Source organism: Aquarana catesbeiana, linkage group LG02, assembly GCF_042186555.1.
Source record: "Aquarana catesbeiana isolate 2022-GZ linkage group LG02, ASM4218655v1, whole genome shotgun sequence".
Lineage (NCBI taxonomy): Eukaryota > Metazoa > Chordata > Amphibia > Anura > Ranidae > Aquarana > Aquarana catesbeiana.
The window spans coordinates 92,384,463-92,404,913 of record NC_133325.1 but is presented as its reverse complement, the minus strand read 5'-3'; the positions used below and the strand labels follow the sequence as shown (position 1 = coordinate 92,404,913).

The window sequence follows — 20,451 nt, the reverse complement described above, 5'->3', positions numbered from 1 at the left end:
TAATGCCACAGCAGCTTTACTGAATTCCCCCAGTATGCATCCAAATGGAGTTTTAAGCTGGCCATAGACTGCTAGAATCTCAGCCAGTTCAGCAGGGACTGGAAGAGATTCAAACCATGTATAGGCAGGCTGATTGTACCAGTGTTGCTCAAGTAACTTCGGTACAACCAGCATGTCAATTTTTCATGCGATTTCCAGCAGCTATACCTGCTAGCAATAAATCACTGTTCTCCTGGCAGGTACCGCTCCCCACTTCTTCAGCCACCCCCCCAGACAAGAGAAGGTGCAAACACTCACTCACCTCTGTGGATGCAGCATTTGTCCTCCGCCATCTCCAAGATCAAGAACTGAGAGATCAAAGGCTGTTGACTGCTCAATTCTCAGTCCACAGAGCAGAAGGTCGGTGATTGTCAGTCACCAGCTCTCTGCTCTGCCCCTCCAGTGTTAACTGGGGGGCCGGGCTGTACAGGGGGCAGGAGCTGCTGGCTCAGGCTCTCAATGGTGCACTGGGTGGCCAAGCCAGCTGCCGACCCAGGCATCTGGGTGGAGAGATCGCAACTATGTTGGGATCCAAAGTCTGGACCGGCAGAGCAACCGTGTGCTTTATGAAGTGCAGAATGAAGTGCACTCCTGTGTCCCCCAGAAGTAGGGCCAAAAAAGCTTTGGCCCTACTTCTCCTATAAGCATATACCCCTTGCCTTGTGGGGGAATCAACTGCAATTTTGTTGTGCCAAGAGTTGGGCTTTAAGTAAATTGGCCAATGAAAGCAGGAGAGGGGATATTAGATGGGGATTGAATCAAAATTGTTCAACAGAACTTCCTTTGAGATCGAGTGAAGATACTTTAGTTCAGCTTTAAACACAACATGCACTCCCAGAGCCAATGCATTGCACACAAATTGCTACCCAGCATGCTTTGCTTCCAGTCTTTAGATGGCTGCTCTGTTTGGAGCAACTAGGACAGTACAAGATTGAGAGCAGGGGATACACTGACCATTTCCTAAGTAATAAAAGCCTTATACCTGCTGGTGAAGTGTAAAAATACAAACATTGCAAGTGACTATAGTGCAAATGCCAAATGAAACACGCATGCTGTGCTTGTGGTTTAAACTCTTGGTCCTTTACCAGCATCCTCTGGCCACCATCTAAAATGCAGGCTTTGCACCATCATTTGTGATAGAACGGAAACACTCCATCACACATAGAAACAGCTGCAGAGGGAATCATAATAATTCTGAACAGTGCATTTTTTCAAACAATTTTATAGGAAAAAAAAAAAAAAATTCAAAGTATTTAGGCAATCATTGCTAATGATCTATTAGCATTTAACAAATGCTATTGTCCAAGCTCCCGTTTTAGGAAAGGTATAAGTGATGGCCTAACTAAATATAGTTGAAATGTTACTAAACCCACAACAGTAAAATCAGTGTGTATATGCTGTAACGCATGCTTGTTATATTCACTGTGGATCCTAAGGGGTTAATTGTCTCTATCATTCTGTTCTTGGACCTCTTATTTTCAATCTACACCTCTTTCCTGGGTCAGCTGATAGCCTCTCACGGCTTTCAATATCATTTCTATGCTGACGACACACAAATCTATCTCTCCCCCCAACTCCATCAGTCTCCTCACGCATCACTAACTTACTAACCGACATATCTGTATGGATGTCAAACCACTTCCTCAAACGCAACTTGTCCAAAACCGAGCTTATAATATTTCCTCCCCCACGTGCCTCTTCCCCTGACTTGTCTGTCAAGAGCAATGGCACAACCATCCACCCGTCCCCACATGTCAGGGTGCTAGGTGTTATCCTGGATTCTGAACTCTCCTTTCGGCCCCACATCCAATCACTTTCCAAAGCTTGCCGCCTCAACCTCCGCAACATCTCTAAACTATGTTCCATCCTAACCAATGAAACCACAAAGCTCCTGATTCACTCCCTGGTTATCTCTCGTCTCGACTACGGCAACTCCCTTCTCATTGGCTTACCTTTAAATAGACTATCCCCCCCTTCAGTCCATCATGAATGCTGCTGCCAGACTCATCCACCTTACAAACCGCTCAGTGTCTGCTACCCCTCTCTGCCAATCTCTCCATTAGCTGCCACTTGCCCAACAAATTAAATTCAAAATACTAACAAGTTACAAAGCCATCCACAACTTTGCCCCCAGCTACATCACTAGCCTAGTCTCAAAATACAAACCTAATCGCCCTCTCCGTTCCTCCCAACCTCCTGCTCTCTAGCTCCCTCATCACCTCCTCCCATATCCGCCTCCAGGACTTCTCCCGAGCCTCGCCCATCCTCTGGAATTCCCTACCCCAATCTGTCAGTCAGACTGTCTCCAAATGTATCCACTTTTAGGCGATCCCTGAAAACTTTCTTCTTCAGAGAAGCCTATCCTGCCTCCATCTAACAACTGCACTATTTTCCCCATTAGCTCATCCCCTACAGCTATTACCCTTTTGTATAACTTGACCCTCCCTCCTAGATTGTAAGCGCTAACGAGCAGGGCCCTCTGATTCCTCCTGTATTGAACTGTCTGCCCTAATGTCGTAAAGCACTGTGTAAACTGTCAGCGCTATATAAATCCTGTATGTATGTATGTATGTATGTATGTATGTATGTATGTATGTATGTATGTATGTATGTATGTATACACACAAAAAAATCACTGTATGGGTTATGCTGCTGCCTTCAGAAGATCTAGTGTGGATACACTACATATTTTCTGTATTTTTTTTTTTTTTAGATTTACCAAAACCATATGAGGTCAAACCTTTAGGCTACTTTCACATTGAGGCGTCGGTGGCGGTAAAGTGCTGCCATTTTTTGCTGCGCTTTGCCGTCATTTTAGCGGGACGCTTTTAGCCCCCACTAGCGGCCGAAAAAGGGTTAAAACCGCCCACAAAGCACCGCTGCCCCATGCTTTTTAATGGGCAAGGGTGCTTTAGGAGCGGTGTATACACCGCTCATACAGCATTGCAAAGATGTAGCTTGCAGGACTTTTTTTACCGTCCTGCAAGCGCCCCGATCCAGTGTGAAAGCATTCGGGCTTTCACACTGGAGAGACAGGAGAAGCTCTTTACAGGAACTATTTTTAGCGCTGTAGCGCCTGTAAAGTGTCTCAGTGTGAAAAGTAGCCTAAGAGTTTCAATTTGTATGCAATCAGGCAGGCCCTTGCACTACATGGTTTTGGTAAATCTAAAGGAAAAAAATCAGACAAAAGTTGTATAGATTGTATGGGGTCTGTCAAGCAGAAGACCACGAAGGCCGGACCATAAGAGACCCCAACAAGCGAGCCTCCGTTTTGTGAGCAAGCAGGGCCAAGACAAATGGTTGGAACCACTGTACCTCAATGTGTTTCAAGATGTTACAATGATTTTTTTTATAAACATTCATTTATGAACACAGGGATGAAGTAATCAGACATATGGGGTATGGAAAAGGCAACCCAGCTAATAGGTGGGCAACAGCCACTGAGACACCCAACAGATGTGGATTTAACTGAAGGAAAAATTTGCCATGCCAAAAGGGCATGCATCTTAACTGCAAGTAGGCGCATTAAGCCACCAACAGGAAACTGGTAGAAACCAGGACCAACAGCAAGTCAGTCAATAGTGCAAATAGACAAGGAAAACGCCCTATAATTTCAGGGCTATGAAAGATTCAAAGACCAGAATTTTCCAATGCATATCCATAGTTGCCAGAACGGTGCAAGTCTGGCAATGATGGGACTCTTTCCAGTAATATATCCCCAAGTGGAGCCCTAAACCAACAGGGCTTCAACTAGGGATGTTTTAGCCTTTAAAGAAATCTGACTCTTTCTGGGAAAAGTGACTGGCAAAGCCAGTCAGATCTTTTCCACTTTCTAGAGGAACCCCCATGAGGGTATTCTAGGTGGCAGGTGGCTGGTGTCTGCTGGGATATATAGCAACACTATGCATGTATGAAAAAAATTCACCCTGCGGTATGTGGTAAACGTGTGAGAATAGAGGTGTTGCTTGATAAGTTGTTGGATGGCCCAATACCGAGTTGCGCTTTATGTGGTGGTGCATTATTGATGTGCGTTGTCCAGTGGACTTGGACTTATGCAAACTTAGGATAGCACAGCCCAACCCTTCTCTGGAGTATTCCAGCAAAGACCAAGTCCTAAAGTGCCCTTTCTGATGACAGAGGATCTCTTATTTAAAAGATTTTGACATGTGGCCGAAGGTGATCTGATATTGGGACATTTATGCAATATTAACACCAAAAAGGATCATAATACATACATCTACATCACCGGGAGGATTCGAGGAATTGGAACAATACATACATAAAAGCTCCTCTTTCCTTCATCGAGAAATGACTTTAGCAAATATCAATACTTTTGGTATATTTTGTTGGTTTTTGGTTTGAGATTCACATGGAAAAGTTAGTGCCAACTTGTTCCCCAGGGATCCTTGAGTGATCCCTTTCATCTACACCCTGTATTTAAAAAAAAAAAAATAAATCGAGGGGTAGAGCCTTAGCTAGGCTTTTATTTTTATGTCTGTTATATACACACAATGTTTAATATGGATGTTTGTAGTTTATTGGACCATTTACTGTAATTTCGGGGCACATTTCATATATGCGATGTAGTATTTAAGCTTTTTTGTATAGGCATATATGTAGGTTTTTTTTTTTTTTTTTAATATAAAAACAGGATTGATTTTGAGCACTGTTCATTATTGCTTTGCATTGGTGTGTAACAGACGATTGATTTTGACTACCACTGCTTTGACTGACAAGTGCTCTGCGGCCAATTTACATTGTACACACAGGCCTAGAAGGCACCATATGCAGAGCGGAATGTGCAAACAACTTATCCAAGGTACATTTACACATGGTAGTAACAGCCTGGGTTACACCACTGCTCTAAAAAATACAGAGTGCGCTATAGCTAATTGACCTGGACAGAGTCCAGCATCACAAACAGAGCCCAGAGGTCACATTACAATATCTCAGTACCACTATGGGCATTACTTCTAAAAGGGAGTCTTCATTCACTGAACACACCAGAGAGAAGCCAACAAGCCAGTACACTGACAAGCCCCACAGTCTTAATCCTATGGGATCAAGGTACAACTTTGATAAGTCCAGACACACTACACAAAAATCCATCCATATTCATTATGCATTATTTCCAAAGCCAGAGATGATTGGAGACTGTACTAATGTACATAAAATAAACCTAATAAAAAAATTGTAGCACACCCATTATAGATTTGACTGTGTGAAGCTTTCCATACATATGAAGTTTGCTTAGTGGATGGCTCAATCAGCTTCCTCAAGCCCAACATCCCTCAATTGATAACTTGAAGGACCCCAGCAGAAAACAGTCAGCCCAAAAGTGGCTGCATCCAATTAGATGCAGCCACTGTACAGGCATTTTGACAGCATTCAAGGCCGGCTGTCAAAATACAGTACCTGCCAATGGGAGATCTATCTTACCATCATCTGTGGATTATGGAATATATTTTTAACAGTGTATGACCAGCTTAAAACAAATCAGCAGTGAGCGCCATCACAGTGGTGAGTACCTGAGCTTGGTGGAACAGTGATAACAGCGAAAGCAGCCGTTATGATACACTTGTTGGTTGGCAAAGAGCCGCTCCATGGGGTAAACTGTCTTCTGACACCCAAAACAGACCTCTCGTGCCGGCAGCTGAAACTTCTGTTCAAAACATAATGAAACCTTTAAGACAAACTTTATTCAGACGTGCAGCATTATGAGCATGCAAAAATGTATACATAACAAATGGAGTAGGAAAGGCTACTAAAGAAAAATGTAAGGAAAGGGATAGCAGGGATAGCTTAGTGAAACAAGAAAAAAAAAAAAATAGTTGCAACTTATACTCATTTGTGAAAGGAGCAAACAAAGCACAGTGTGTTGAATACTGAATGTGTTGTCTAAATAGGACATTTATTGTGGAGTATAATGCCAGGCTATGGTGTTAAAGATCTAATACCAGATGCGGTAACCACATTCCACACCTTGTAGATGTATCTTACTGTTAATACACTCATGCCAAGATGTTCACATATTCCACGTCTGGCATTCGACCCACTAATGTGGCCCCTACAACACATGCCATAATCTTAATGCACCTCCCGGGAAAGCAGCATGCAGTGAACAAAGCATTCTCATGACATGTTAATTATAGACTAGACCTAATTGAATTGTACGGGCAATTGCAATAATGCCGCATGTAGAGTAATCACGTACAGAGAGGGCTGTACAAGCTGCAGCTCAAAAAAGGTACAGAAGTCCTGAGGGTGGAGGCTGCAGAGGTCAGACTACAAGGGGAGAGGAGGACAGGAGCGAATAGAAGGAATCAGAAGGCAGAAGCTGGAAGAGAGAAAGACAGCAGTCAAAAAGTATGATTTCATGAAACAAGTTCTACTTACACAACTAAGATTAAACAGATTCAGTTATTTAGGAGTATGTGCAGAGGAAGAAGGGATGGAACAATCTGTTCTTTTAATGAAAGTTATACATATCCATAGAACCCATAACATCCAGCCATTAGCTACTTAGTCTGATTAAAAGCTCAAATCCAGACTTAAATATTGACTTTAGACAGCATTTATTATGAACCAGGTGTACTCTAAATCTTTGTGCCCTGTGTAGGTCTTTGAGATATGTGCAGTAATCAGCGTGAAACTCCTGCACTAAAAGACCAGACAGGTCTGCTCTTTGGACTGGTCTTTTATCCGCCCTCTAACTTTCTGAAGGCTGTAGAACCTACAAGGATCAACCAAAGCTCTGCTCTCTCCAGGCTTTGTAAAAAAAAAAAAAAAAAAAAAAAAAAAAAAAAAAAGCTATTTCCTTTAATACCAACACTCTTTAAACACCATGGTGACCGTCAGTACAACTCTTACTAAGTAAACCTTAGGAAATTTGCATGGCATTATGCAGCCGAGGAAAAAATAAAAAATAAAATAAATTATAATATATAAAATATAATATATAATATAAGTCACTACTGTATAAAGTACATCTGCTGCACAGAAGTGGCTATAGTGGTTCTAGGTGAGCTACGTTTTAGCCAAGCTATTCCTAAAGTGGAACTTCAGGCAAACCCCTATAAACCATAAATACATCCAATATATGATCTACTATCGGTTGCAGCTCTACATAGAAACCAATCCGCTTTCAGTTTTTTTGTCAAAGCTTACTTGCACAAGCTGAAGATGCCGATTACCATGCACAGGATTTTGCACTCTACAGTTTTAGTAAATCAACCCCAGTTTAATAGATTCCTGGTTCAGTGCCTCAACTAGGATACATTTGTTTATGCCATCCATTGCACAAAGAAAAAGCCTTTGAATGCAACTAAATGACCATTTTCAGCCACCACATCGCTTTATTCACCTTTGTAACTTTAGAAGGGGTGGCCTCCAGCTGGTTTAATGCTCTTGTTTGTGGGCTGTAACCAGGAGAGGTGCTAGGTCTCTGCAGGTCTTCCTCCAGTTTACCTATGTCAAAGGAAAGATTTGTTAAACTTCAAATTGACAGAGTACAAAAGGAATAGGTTGCAACTAGGAACACTGTTCGAGGTGGTTTGAACACCAGTATACTGCAAGTAATCAGATTTATCCTACTGACTTTCTTTTGCCCTAGACAAAAGATCTATGTCTAAGGAATGGCCTTAAAGTGAACTTTTCAACCAACATAGTGGAACCTTCATGCCTGAACCCCCCCCAAACGTAAAATGCCCTTTTTCTCCCAAAACATGACTAACCAGCAATCAAGAACTCTTGCTTAGCTAAGGAAATGCACAGCAGTAGGAGCTTCATAGCTGACTTTGGCTCGGACTCATCCAAAGGATAAGACACAACTTCAACACCTTGATCACAACACAATGAGGTTCACAGTCATGTCATAAGCCCTACTAAAAGCCACTACAAATGCTAGTGCCAAGTAGTGCAGAGTAAGTACAGGAAAAAGAAAGTACCGTTGCTCTCGGACACTCTTCTTGGAGGGGTAATAGGAGTGCTCTCAGTCTGAGGTCTCTGTGAAGAGATAGTATGGGGGTTAATATGCATTTATAAAGAAGAAAAAAAAAAAGTGACCCAATAGGACTAGTAATACCTTTTCAGCATCAAGAGAGGAATTGGAGAGGACAGGACTTGGTGGTACATTCTCCTTTTGCTCAGACGTCTGGTTTATCATATCATTGCAAATCCCTTTCATATCATTCTGTAAAAGAAAAAAAAGGAGAAACTAATGTAGCATTTTTTCCCCCCAATACATTAACACTGATCACTATCCCCTTTTTCCCTGAAGTCTGCAATTCACAATTCTATCACTTCTTCACTTCTGGGCAGACAGAGGTGGGCTGCATCGAACCACTTTTTGAAGACTACCAGCAAGACCTTTTTCCACACAGCTGTAAAACAAGGTATCTGTTACTTAGATTCTAGTTATTCTTTCTAAATACATTTTGGAGAATCTATTGAGGGCGACAATCAATTCTTGTCCACATCAGCCAAAGAGAGATGGCATCATTTAACCTCCAGCTATAAAAGTGTCCTGTTTTGGAGACCTGCTGGAAAACAGAAGTAGGCCACGGGGAAAAAAAAAAAAAAAAAAAAAAAAACACACAAGTATGTCATGCTCCAATAATTCCTGGTGGCTCAGAGACTGAGTTTTCTGGTATAAATTAACTGCAATCATGGTATTTGGGATCATCTGTCAGCATGGAGACAAATGCTGCATGAAGCCCTACTTAGCTTTTCCATTGTAGAGTGACACCAAGCCTGCTTCATAAACTGAATGGAAGAGATGCATGTCACATAGTAGTCTTATGTCAGACCTAGGTTCTCTAGTGCAAAAGAAAAATTAGAGAGCAACCAACTTGGTGCTGTGGTAAAGTAGGTTTTGCCACTGTATTAAGCCTGTTTCACAGCTTACAGTTTGATGGCAGTAGTGTGTGTGAATTCCAATGTCCCTGAACACCTTCAAATATCTGCTTATCAGCCATAGTGTAAAAAAATAAAAATATAAAAACACAGTAGAGGGTAATGAATTGGGTAATTTGTTACCCAATCAAATGCATGTCCCGTTGTAGAGCTGGGGTCCAATATTCCTTGCTAAATCAAGATTTAGCCAACAGTCTTGATAATAGTTTAATGCTGCCTTCTAAGTTGTCAGACAAGTCCCTTGTGTTAAGATAAGGACAGGGAAAGACCAAAGGCATTTGCTTTGTAGTCACATATGTCATTAGCATTACAGTGGTTTGCATTCTCTTCATACCACACATAATCAACCGTGCTCAGGGTGAAACTACCAAGTGGCACTTATACGTTTGTTTACTAGCCAGCATAAGGTTTGTGAAGCCACCCAGAACCTTCACCAGCACTGTGTAAACTGCTATGATTCTGCCCAATTAGGAAAGGAGACAGAGCTGGTATAAGTAGGAAAACTTGTTTGCCTGCTTAAAGAATGGGATGTGCGGGGGGGAGCAGCTGACTCCGGCACCAAGCGGCTCGCTGAGAGGCTGAGCCAGGTTCCAGTCTAGGGTGGGTGGATCCCAACTTTAGTGTCACGATCTTGCACCAGCCTGGACCGGCTCTGACCTCAGCCCACTGTCTGCTGAAAACGGGTCAGCTTTGGCTGTACTTTAGTACATGTCAATGTCTGGAATTATTCTTTAATGGCTCAATGCTGGGAAACTTATAAAACCTGAGACAGAAAACAGGAAGTCCTTACAATCATTATCCCATCCAAAAACTGACTAGTGAGGTCTCATGCACACTGGACGTTGTAAAAATTCCAGTAGTGTTAGCTGTTGAATGAGTTTTGCAGCTTTTCTGCAGTAGCGTTTTTCTTTACAAAAACTATACTCCCACAAAAGCTTATGGCTCAAACGCTGATAGATGCAGAATCGCCAAATTTTTTAGCTTTTCTTTTAGAGTTGGTTTTACAGCTGAAAAAACTGTTTAAAACCCACTAGTTCTGCATTTTCTTTTCCAGCCAGAAAGTGCTGCTAAAAGCCTGTGTGCATGGATGGTGAGGAGTTTACTGGCTGAAGAAAAAAAAAAAAAAAGCAGCTGTAAAAACATCCAGTGTGCATGAGGCCATGTCTCAACACAAAGCAGCTTGGGGAGTCATTTTATCTAAAATGGACAGTTTAGATTACAAAGTAAGGTACAGTTTTTGCGGCCACTATAGACTTAGTCCAACTTACAATAAATCTTTTAAATCTGGTGTGAGCGGAAAGGGCCAACGTAAAATTAAATCAGAACAATTTAAAAGTGCTTAAAGCTGATGACAACATCTTTCTGAAACTAAACAGATTTAGCAGAATGATTTCCTTTTCAGATTTCCTGAAATTATATCAGAGAATAGATGCAGACAGAGTGAGTCATCAATGAGTGTCCTCCACTTAGCCGAGCATAGAAGAGGACATTACAATAACCTGATGACCTCTAGAGGAAAAGCACAAAGTTTTCTTTTCAAGGGGACGCCATTCAACTTCAAATATGGTTAAAGGATTCTGCATTAAAGGGTTAAAAAAAGAGATTAGTTTCATTTTGGATAGAAATTGAAGTAGTTTTAGTTTTTAGCTGCTCTATCCAGGGCTCAGTTAGAGAATTCCCCTAACATTCTTTCCTGGTGACAGTTTTACCAGACAGGAAATGAGGGTAAATTTTTTTTTCTCTTTTAGAAGTTTTTACAAGTATGGGAAGGCTGAAAACTCCCATGATTTTTCCGTTTTGTGTTCATGTTTTCACAGTTTTCCCTGTGGTGAATGGTAAATTCACTATTACCAGGACACAAATTGAGGGAAAAGCTCTAACGGAGCCATGGAGAGAAGTAGAAATGCAAGAGTTCTACTCCTTCCTAACTATCCAAAGGAGATAAAACACAATATTTGATTGAGGTCATCCACCTGGCTATAGAAGTATTAGGAATAAATAGGCTGAAATACGAATCCTTTGGCAGTCAAGACAGCTTCTTTATAGGTATTCGTATTGCTTGCGTGGAGTTCAGCTTTGACAATTCTGAAATAAAATTCCCCAAAGCTCCAATTTTCTGGCAATTGGATGTCTAGATCTCATCTACAGCACCACCAGTTATTTACTTTAGTATCAGAGGACAAGGGGGTACTCTAAGTCTGAAGGAAAATACAGAAAGGTTTCTTCACAGTAACAGCTGTGAAAATGTGGAATAGACTTGAGTCGGTTCTGGCCAGCTCAGTAGATTGCTTTAAGGCCTGGATTCTTTCCTAGGTACACAATAAAACTGAATATTTATAGGTAAAGTGATCCAGGGAATATCAGATTGCCTCTTGTGGGATCAGGAAGACACCTTTTCCCCCAGTTGGAGCAAATTGAATCATGCTTTGCTGGGTTTTTTTTTGCCTTACTCTGGATCAACTGTGGGTAAAAAGGAATATATAATATATATGTTCCCTTCTATTGGTTAAAGATGGACATGTGTCTTTTCATTCAGACAATTATGTAACTTTATGAAATCACGAAGAACTACACAATAAGGTTTAATTGTCTGGGGGGGATCTGTGGCTAGCATTCACAAAAGGAGCCGTTGTGAGTTTTGGAAGCTATCAGAAGGGCTCATTTAGATGGATTTTGATTTCAACTCAAAATCTTTTTTTAAATGTTAAACCAGACCTGCGGCTTGCATTGTACTTGAGTCAAGTAAGCAACAGGTTAAAGTTTTCAATACAATGGAAATATGGATTTTTACATAAAACCTACTGAGCCTTCTGTACAGTGTCCTTCAGATAAAATCTTTAGCTAGATGTTCCCCTGGACAGCTCAGTCTGTAAAAAGTCAAGTCTAAACAAACAGCACATGGGGGAAGAAGTCTCGCTCTCATTCCTCAAATAGTTTCAGCCATTCCATCCTTTATCAGGTAGTGTCAGGTTTCTAGCTCAAAGGTTTTCACACAAGAATTTATTATACATAGCTGTGTATATCTGGGAGTGTCCCCGACTGGCACAATTTAATCATTTTGTAAAAGATGAGTCTAGGGATTAGATAAGCCCACCCCACCTGGCAATTCAAAAAGGAAACTTAAATCGGCTAACACTACCAATGCCTGCCTGAAAAATCCAGAGACCTGCATCCTCTAGATCAGTGGTTCTCAACCTCTCTAGTGCCATGACCCCTTGATAACATTTCCCAAGTTGTGGGGACCCCTAACAGTAAAATTATTTTCGTAGCGTGGGTTGTTAGCACCCAAGGCAAGGTGTGGGCTTCAGGAACAGCCCAGGATTTGGTGACCCCTGGCAAATAGTAATTCGACCTGAGGGGGGATCCCGACCCCCAGGTTGAGAACCACTGCCCTAGATTGAAGGCATCACTAGCCTGGAACACACAGATCAGGAGTTTAGACCGTTGGCTGCATACCGGTCACAGGTCAATAAAGTCAGACTACGCAGCCAGCGTTTTTAGAAATCATTGTCATTCCATGTAAAATATTTCTCACCACTGTCAAATGACTGGACTAAAAGGTCAGTTTTAAGCAACACATCTGCCACTGATGAAAGTATGTAATAAACACCTGATGAAATTGCAAGCCATTTGGCCTGGCCTTATTCTGGTATGAAGGAGGAATTTGTCTGAGTTGGGTTTTGGACCAGCAATTCACTGATCCAATTATACAAGACCTGGAGGAGGCCATTTTAATATTTTATGTGCCTGGTCAACAATGCCCCTAGCTAGACATTAAACACAAAGCCATCTAAAGCAAATCAAATCCAAATCCTACCTATGGGTAGGGTTTAATATTGAAGTTACATAGTAGGTGAGGTTGAAGACAGACAAGTCCAACCTATGTGTGTGATTATATGTCAGCATTACATTGTATATCCCTGTATGTTGCGGTCGTTCAGGTGCCTAATAGTTTTAAATTTACGATGCCACCCCCATCCGCCCCCCCCCCCCCTTGAAACCACCGCCTGTGGAAGGGAGGGCCACATCCTTGCCGCCGATCTTACAGTACTGGTGCCCAGAACTGGACAGCATACTCCAGGTGAGGCCAAACCAGAGTCTTGTAGAGTGGGAAAATTATCGCTTTATCCCTGGAGTTCATCCTTTTTAATGCATGCCAATATTCTGTTTGTTTTGTTAGCAGCAGCTTGGCATTGCATGCCATTTCTGAGCCCATCTACTAGGACCCCCAGGTTCTTTTCCACCCTAGATTCCCCCAGAGGTGCACCCCAAATGAATAGATTGCATTCATATTTTTGCCACCCAAATGCAATTTACATTTTTTCTACATTAGTGCATGTTTGCCCCTAACAAACTTTGCTTATTTGCTACCTTTTGTTCTTTTAAAATATGCCATTAAAAGTGTCTTGTTTGACTTGTTTTCCAATAAGTACACAAGAACATACCCACTAGACAGGTCAGAAATTCAGACAACATGTATAAAGTGCACCATATTAAACGCACTATCAGTTATTAGATGTGGGGAGGATTTCAGGCGTCTCTTCTGGTGGTCCTACCACTAACACGTCCTGACTTCGCAAGACAACATTTACAAGAGCTGTGTTGTCACCTTAAGACCTTGTTCACACTGCGGCGACTTTGAACTCAACATCCCTGCGTGACATCATTGCGGCTTGCATATGACTTCAAACAGAAGTCAATTCAAGTCATGTTGAAGTATCCTTTCTCCAAGTCAAAACCGACTTGAGTTGCACTGATTAGAACAGTTCCATTGCCGTTAATGGGCAAGACTTGTCATGCGACTTTGAACTCTCAAAATGCATGACAGGTCACGGCAGTGTGAGCCAGGGCTTAGACATGAAGTGTTAGACTTGGAACACTTCCACTCTCCATTGAGGGACTTTGAGTCCAGAGGTGAAAAGGGGAGGGCTTATACTTTAACTTTATTAAGTACAAAATTAGTTACAACAGAAAGGGCAAACCTCGCTTATTAAATGAAACCAAAAAAATTGCCATTCAGTACACTGTAATCAAGAGGGCTTATAATACTTGAGATAAGCATGCACAGAACACTGGGGAGGATCAGTCAATTTCTCCCCTTGCAACCAATTCAGATTTTTCATGTCTTATCCTTCCTTAGTAACAATGGGGGGACGTAGATTAACTGCTAGAAGTCTAAAGAAAGCTCTACTACATGACATTTCATACATGAGGCCCAAAATAATAAGCCAGTGTGCAGTCACTCCATACACAAAGCTGCAGAGTGTAACCAAATTTAAAGGTAAGCCTAGATGTCCAATAGATTGCAGAGACCACAGATGTACCAGAAAACCGGGAATACATAGGACAGCCACTGGGATGCCTGGGAAGAGTCTTTTTTGGGAAAGGGTCCAATTGTGGGTTAAACATTTCTGGAGTACTGCAAGAAGAGGAATACAGGACACTCAGTAGCAATGTCTTAGTAAGGCTACATTCACACTTGTGCGCTTGCATTTCACTTGTCTAAAAGCAGGGCTTCTCTATCCGGAAGAATAGTCAACTGTTATGCTTCCCAAATCACCTTTGTGCGTTTAGTACAATTTAAACATTACCTGCATTTAGAAAGGTAGTCCAAAATACATAAATGCAGGTTTGACAGTGCCAATGTTTATGAGGCCTAGTTCTGCCCCCCCCCCCCCCCCCCCCCATTTAGGAGCAAGGCGACTGGTCAAGGGGCAACTCACTGCTAAGGCTGATGTGGATCTAACAGGAGCTGCAGATTCTCAAAGTGCATCAGATCACCTAATTCATAACCCAGAAGCAAAAGTGTAAGGAGGAATTTAACATAGAAGTTCTCAATTTCCTATTCTAATGTCACAGTACCAGAAACCAGTAAAGGTGCTACTACCTTCCAACATTACAGCTCCGCCCGGTCCTCAGACCACCGATTCCTCTATATAACAGATGGCAGGAGAAATGGTTGGTACTCGGGATAGCATCAGTCTTCCTTTATTGAAAAAGCATTCATAATAGCTGTAAAACAGCTAATGCATTTCAACCATCAGGCCTTATGACTACGGCCTGACGGCTGAAATGCATTGGCTGTTTTATAGCTATAATAGATGCGGTTTCAATAAGGAAGACTGATGCCATCCCAAGTGCCAACCATTTCTTCTGTGATCTGCATCAGTCCAAGGCCCCTTTCACATGACTGTTCCAAACAGGTCTGCCTGTTCCCCCCCCCAAGCAGTCCATTCACCCCTATTGACCGGTGGGTGTAGACATATGTCAGTTTACACCTACCTCCAGTTTGATATAATCCTCCATGTAGGTAGATCAGAGGTAGACGGGTGGAAAACGGAGTAAGTGGAGTAAGTTTACACCCAGCCACCCATCGAACAGGCAGTCTCCGCTCTGTAGAAACTAAGCGGACACGAACCGATTATCCACCTGCTGAGCTTTGATCAGCGGAGGATCGCAAGACAGATCCCCTGCTGATCAAAACAGTCTTCCGTGTAAAAGGGGCCTAATTTACACACTGCACAACAATCACCTCTGAGAACCTAGTTCTATTTTTCAAAAAGATCAGACATACCGTGGGTGAGACAGGCTTGGATTGCTTGGTCAGAGCAGCTTGATACTTGGCCATCCTTTCTTTTAAAGAAGAAGAGTGCTCTCCAGGACATGAGAAATTTCTAAGCTTTTCTGAGAGGAGAGTTTACTGGGGCTGCTTTCAGGAGAACCACCTAAAATAGAAATAGCACAGGATTACTGCTGGAAAAAGAAGATTAGCAATGCAGTAGTACATCTACAAATGAGAAACCCAAGTACACAATATTCTTGGAATTATCCGACAACCTTATTCAGTACCGATCTTTGACCAATGATGCTGCAAAGACTGGAGCAGGCAGATATTTGAAAAGGCAGTTTTTGCCAAAGTGGTCACCTCAGGTCATTGCTACCGGTGTGATCTGTCCGCTCCAGTAACTCATGCCAAGGCTGCAATTTCACGAGCTAAGCCACTGAGGCACCACAGTCGGCTAGGCAGGGAGCCTTGCTAAACAGTGCTACAGACCAGAGTATGTGTGGATGCCCTGGCCATCAGTGCCGCCTCAGGCAGCTGCCTTAATGGCCCTCTTAGAAGTAATGGCCCTATGCAAAGAACATAGTCTTAATTAAAACCAGTTACCCAGCAACCAAAACTGCTACAAATATTCAGGATTAATATTTACTCTGCAATTAAAATGGAAACACCTAAAAGCAAAAGTGCATTTGTTTTTTCTAACCTGTGGTGACCTGAAGAAAAATGCCAAGCCCCCTAGGGTAAAAAAAAAAAAAAAAGCCATTGTCTCCTCTTTATATTAGCAAATCTTTTAGGTATAAAAAATGTTCTCACCCAGGGAGGACTGAAGAAAATGTCACCCTTTGGAGCATCTTGTATTCTAAAAACACTGTTTGAAAGCGATAATCAGCTACTCACAATGAACCCTATACTCAATACATGCATGACAGGTCAGCATAAATATTCTGAACTGGGCATTTGCCATGAACAAAACAAAAGGCTCGGCCAGATCCTAGCCTAGGCAGCACAGATCAGATGGTCTAACACCAGGGGTGCCCATCTTTTGGAAGAGCAAGGGCCACTTAACTGACCTGGTAACTGGTCGAGCACCACGAGTGGAATAGGTGGATGACAGGTCTGTGTCTACGCTGCATATGCAAAGCCGACACGGACACAGCCCACTGTACTCTATGGGCCCCCAGAATCTGATCAGATGGAAGGGGACGGATCCCCTTCTGGTTTTTTTTTGGTGTAATGTATTGGAGGTAGGCGGGTGTAAAACAGACACGAGTCCATCAGAATGATGCACTGTGGTTTACCCACACTGCGGGTGTAGAGCAGTGCAGTTGTGGCTTTCCTGTAGGTTAGCTGCACTTTGTCATAGACTTCCATTATATCCTGTATGTATAGTACACTTTCTGAAAGTGCACCAAATCCACAGGTACGGGACAGAAGTCTATGGCTCAGTGCAGGTAACCTGTAGGTGCACCGCACCTGTGGATCAGTTTGAAAGCAGCCCAGTAACCACTACAGAACAGATATGCTCATATATACACGGTTTTAGTATTAAACTTACTTTTAATAACAGTCTGCCTAGGCCAGCATGAATGGAAGTGTGCACTTGGTATTACTCCGCCTGTGACAGGAGGCAGTGCTATACAGGAAGCATAGTCTTACGTAGCTCTGCTCCACAGCCACTTGCTTTCTCTACTGCCAGCTTCATTCACAACACTGATGCTCTGGAATGGCAGGTTGGGAATCCATGATCTTGGCCAACCAGCCATCCCAGAGAAGGAGGTCACGGGCCACATCAGAGGGCTTCGTGGGCCACATGTGGCTCCTGGGCCACTGGCTGGGCACCCCTGGTTTACACCTACCAATCTACAAGACATAATGGTTATCAGCACAAAGGTAACAATGAAGCAAAAATAGTTGCCCCATGTACACAGATTAACTATTCATCAAGCCTGACAATACAAGCTTTGAAAAAATAATAAAAAAACCCACAGAAAGCAAACTGGCAGACCACCTGGTCAGATATGACAGATTGACTACAGATCTCTTAAGACATTTGTTTTTAAGACCACACTCTGCTTACGCGTTTCACCGGCTTTCAGGCTCAATCAGCTTTTTCAATCAGCTTTTTTTATTAAGCCAGGTGAAAACGCATTAAAGGGGGCGTGGTTTTGGGAGGAGATAAGGTAAAAGCCAATCTGTCCACATCTGATTGGTTGCTCTATCAATGTGTGCTTCTAATTGTAATCTATTGCAGCCACCATAATCTAGCAATTGGGCAAGTTGCATTCGTTTTATTTTAGGATTTCCCCCACCCCCTTTCATCTGGTGATTTTGCCAGCGACACCCTGTGTTCGCTTGCCTACACTCTGGATGAAGGAGCAAACAGAGCCCACCTTTGGACAGCAGCATTGTCAGTCCTAAGGGGGGGGGTTAGATTAGCAGATTTAGACTTAGCTGGCCATAGCATGACCAGCCGGGCCATACACTCTTTGAAGCACGGCAGGTTTAGCAGGAAATGGTCGAGATCCGAACCGTTAATAGGCAGGCTAAGTGTACCAAGTTGATCGATTGTAAGAGGCTGGTTTTACCCAAGCTGCTCACTTATAATCACGTCAGGATTGGCACTGCTGAACTGGCAGATTTTCAATATATTTAGTTTTAGTAGTCCCCCCCCCCCCCCAATGTGTACATTTTTTCTGGATGATAGACAAAAGTAGAAAATGGTTTGTTCATTCCCCCCGATTCTGACTCCTCCCTGATCAGAATACAAAATCTCGCAGGCAGGTAGTAAACGCACTATTACTTATACCTGGAGAACAGTTCATGCTGAGGGATAGAGATGAATGGGTTCGGTTCCTATAATGTAAGCTGATCAACCATAACTTTATGACCCACCCCACCTAATATTGAATAGTTCCCCCCTTTGCCACCAAAAAAGGGCACTGACTAGTCAAGACATGAACTCCAACTAGACCGCTAAAAGGTATGCTGTGGTATCTGGCACCAAGTTGTCAGTAGCAGATCCTGCAAGTTGCGAGGTGTTGCCTCCATGAAGCACTTGTTTTTTCTAGCACAATCCCCATAGATGCTCGATTAGATTGAGATCTGGAGAACTTGGTCAGCAACAATGATACGTGTCAAAGTAACATCCACATGAATGGCAAAGCCAAGGTTTTCCAGCAGAATGTTGCCCAAAAGCATCACACTGCCTCCACCAGCTTGCCTTCTTCCCATACTGCATTCTGGTGTCATCTCCTCCCCAGGTAAGCAGGGAACACAAACACGGCCATCCACATGATTTAAAAAGAAAAAACCGTGAGCCAGGCCACCTTCTTCCATTACTCCCGTTGTCCAGTTTTAAGGCCCACATGCCCATTGTAGGCGCTTATGACTGTGCACACAGGTCAGCATGGGCACACTGATCAGTCAGCAGCTACACAGCCCCATACAAAACTGAGATGCCCATTCTTATCTGCTTTCAACACATCACCTTCTGGGAGAAAGGTTCCTTGCTGCCTAAAATGGTTCGACTTTCAGATGCCATTGTAACATAATCAATGTTATTCACTTTACCTGTCAGTGGTCATAAAGTTATGGCTGATCTGTACATTTTCTAACAGCTTCACTTGTTTTAACATACACTCTACAAATTGGCAGATGCTTCAAGATGGAATCTGGAAGCCTCTACAATTCAATAATTACTGGGGGAAGTTGGACATGCAAACCAGAGGCTTGTCTTTATAAAAAAAAAAAAAAAAAAAAAAAAAAAGCCTGAAAGTGGTTGTAAAAGTCAGTTTTTTTTTTTTTTTTTTAAATCTTAATTCATTCTGTGCATTAAGATAAAAAAAACCTGTGTGCAGCAGCCCACCTAATGCTTACCTGAGCCCATCTCGATCCAGCAAAGTTGCACGTGAGACTCGGCTGCCTGGGACTCTCCCTCATTGGCCAAGACAGCAGCGTGGCACCATCGGCTCCCGCTGCTGTCAAAGTCAGTGAGCCAATTAGGAGAGAGAAGTGAACAGGGCCGAACCACGATTCCGTGTCTGGACAGTGCGGCGGCTCAGCTAGGGTGACCGCATAATAAGCTGCTTGCTGTGGGGGCACTTGACTGGAGTGTCGGTGAGGGACCAGAGAAAAGGAGGATCTGGGCTGCTCTGTGCAAAACCACTGCACAGAGCAGGCAAGTATGGACGTGTTATTTTTAAAATGAAAAAAACTGACTTTAGTAACACTTTAAAACATGCACACTCTAGTCATTTTGCAGAAGCACTTACCCTCAGTGATGGAGTACTCTGAATCCTCTGCTGAAATGTAGTTTTCAGAACCAAGTTTTTCCAACATTAAGTTTCCCGGGTTCTCGGTGTGGATGCTTTGAAGAGGAAGGAAATGCAATTAGAAAAAATTATGATAAAAACCCTCCAAAGATTATCAAGCAAGGCTACCCACGCATAGAAGATCATTTCCCAACCCAGCTAATTACATTTACAATCAGATTAGAAAACTACTGTGTGTCTGGAACATAATACCACAAATCCCCAAGCCAGCCAACCTTGGGGGGAGGAACCACAATACATTAATGGAGTGATGGGAACTGCTAACATTCATACTGACCTAGGATCATGCACGTTTATAAAAAGATCTTTTGGTAAAAGTATTGTTGCTAGATCACCCAAACTACCATCTCATGTCTATGGTATTGTTTTGCACAGCGTACAAAACATCCAGCATTTTTTTTGACATGCACCTGCACCAATCTCATATTGGAAGCAACAGCTGTGTCCATGCACCCATGGGGTCCCCAACAGAAATCAATGAGACTGCCGAACAGGGATGCAAGGAACAAAGCAGAGCTCCACCCAAAAGGGGGACACTCTGCTTCTTTGCTTCCTCCCCCCCTCTGCCACCTTCCGGGGGGGGGGGGGGGGGGGGGGGGAGCAGAT

The 20,451-nt window shown here is 42.8% G+C and overlaps 1 protein-coding gene across 1 annotated transcript in view; it reads right to left on the bottom strand.

The window, feature by feature from the left end:
- LOC141127050 (LIM domain and actin-binding protein 1-like) overlaps positions 1-20,451 on the bottom strand; it is a 74,695-nt gene that overhangs the window by 8,798 nt on the left and 45,446 nt on the right. Inside the window, 8 exon segments of the mRNA XM_073613186.1 lie at positions 5,568-5,701; positions 7,403-7,506; positions 7,986-8,043; positions 8,123-8,230; positions 15,527-15,598; positions 15,601-15,677; positions 19,786-19,843; positions 19,845-19,880. Of these exon segments, the coding sequence (XP_073469287.1) occupies positions 5,568-5,701; positions 7,403-7,506; positions 7,986-8,043; positions 8,123-8,230; positions 15,527-15,598; positions 15,601-15,677; positions 19,786-19,843; positions 19,845-19,880 (647 nt within the window).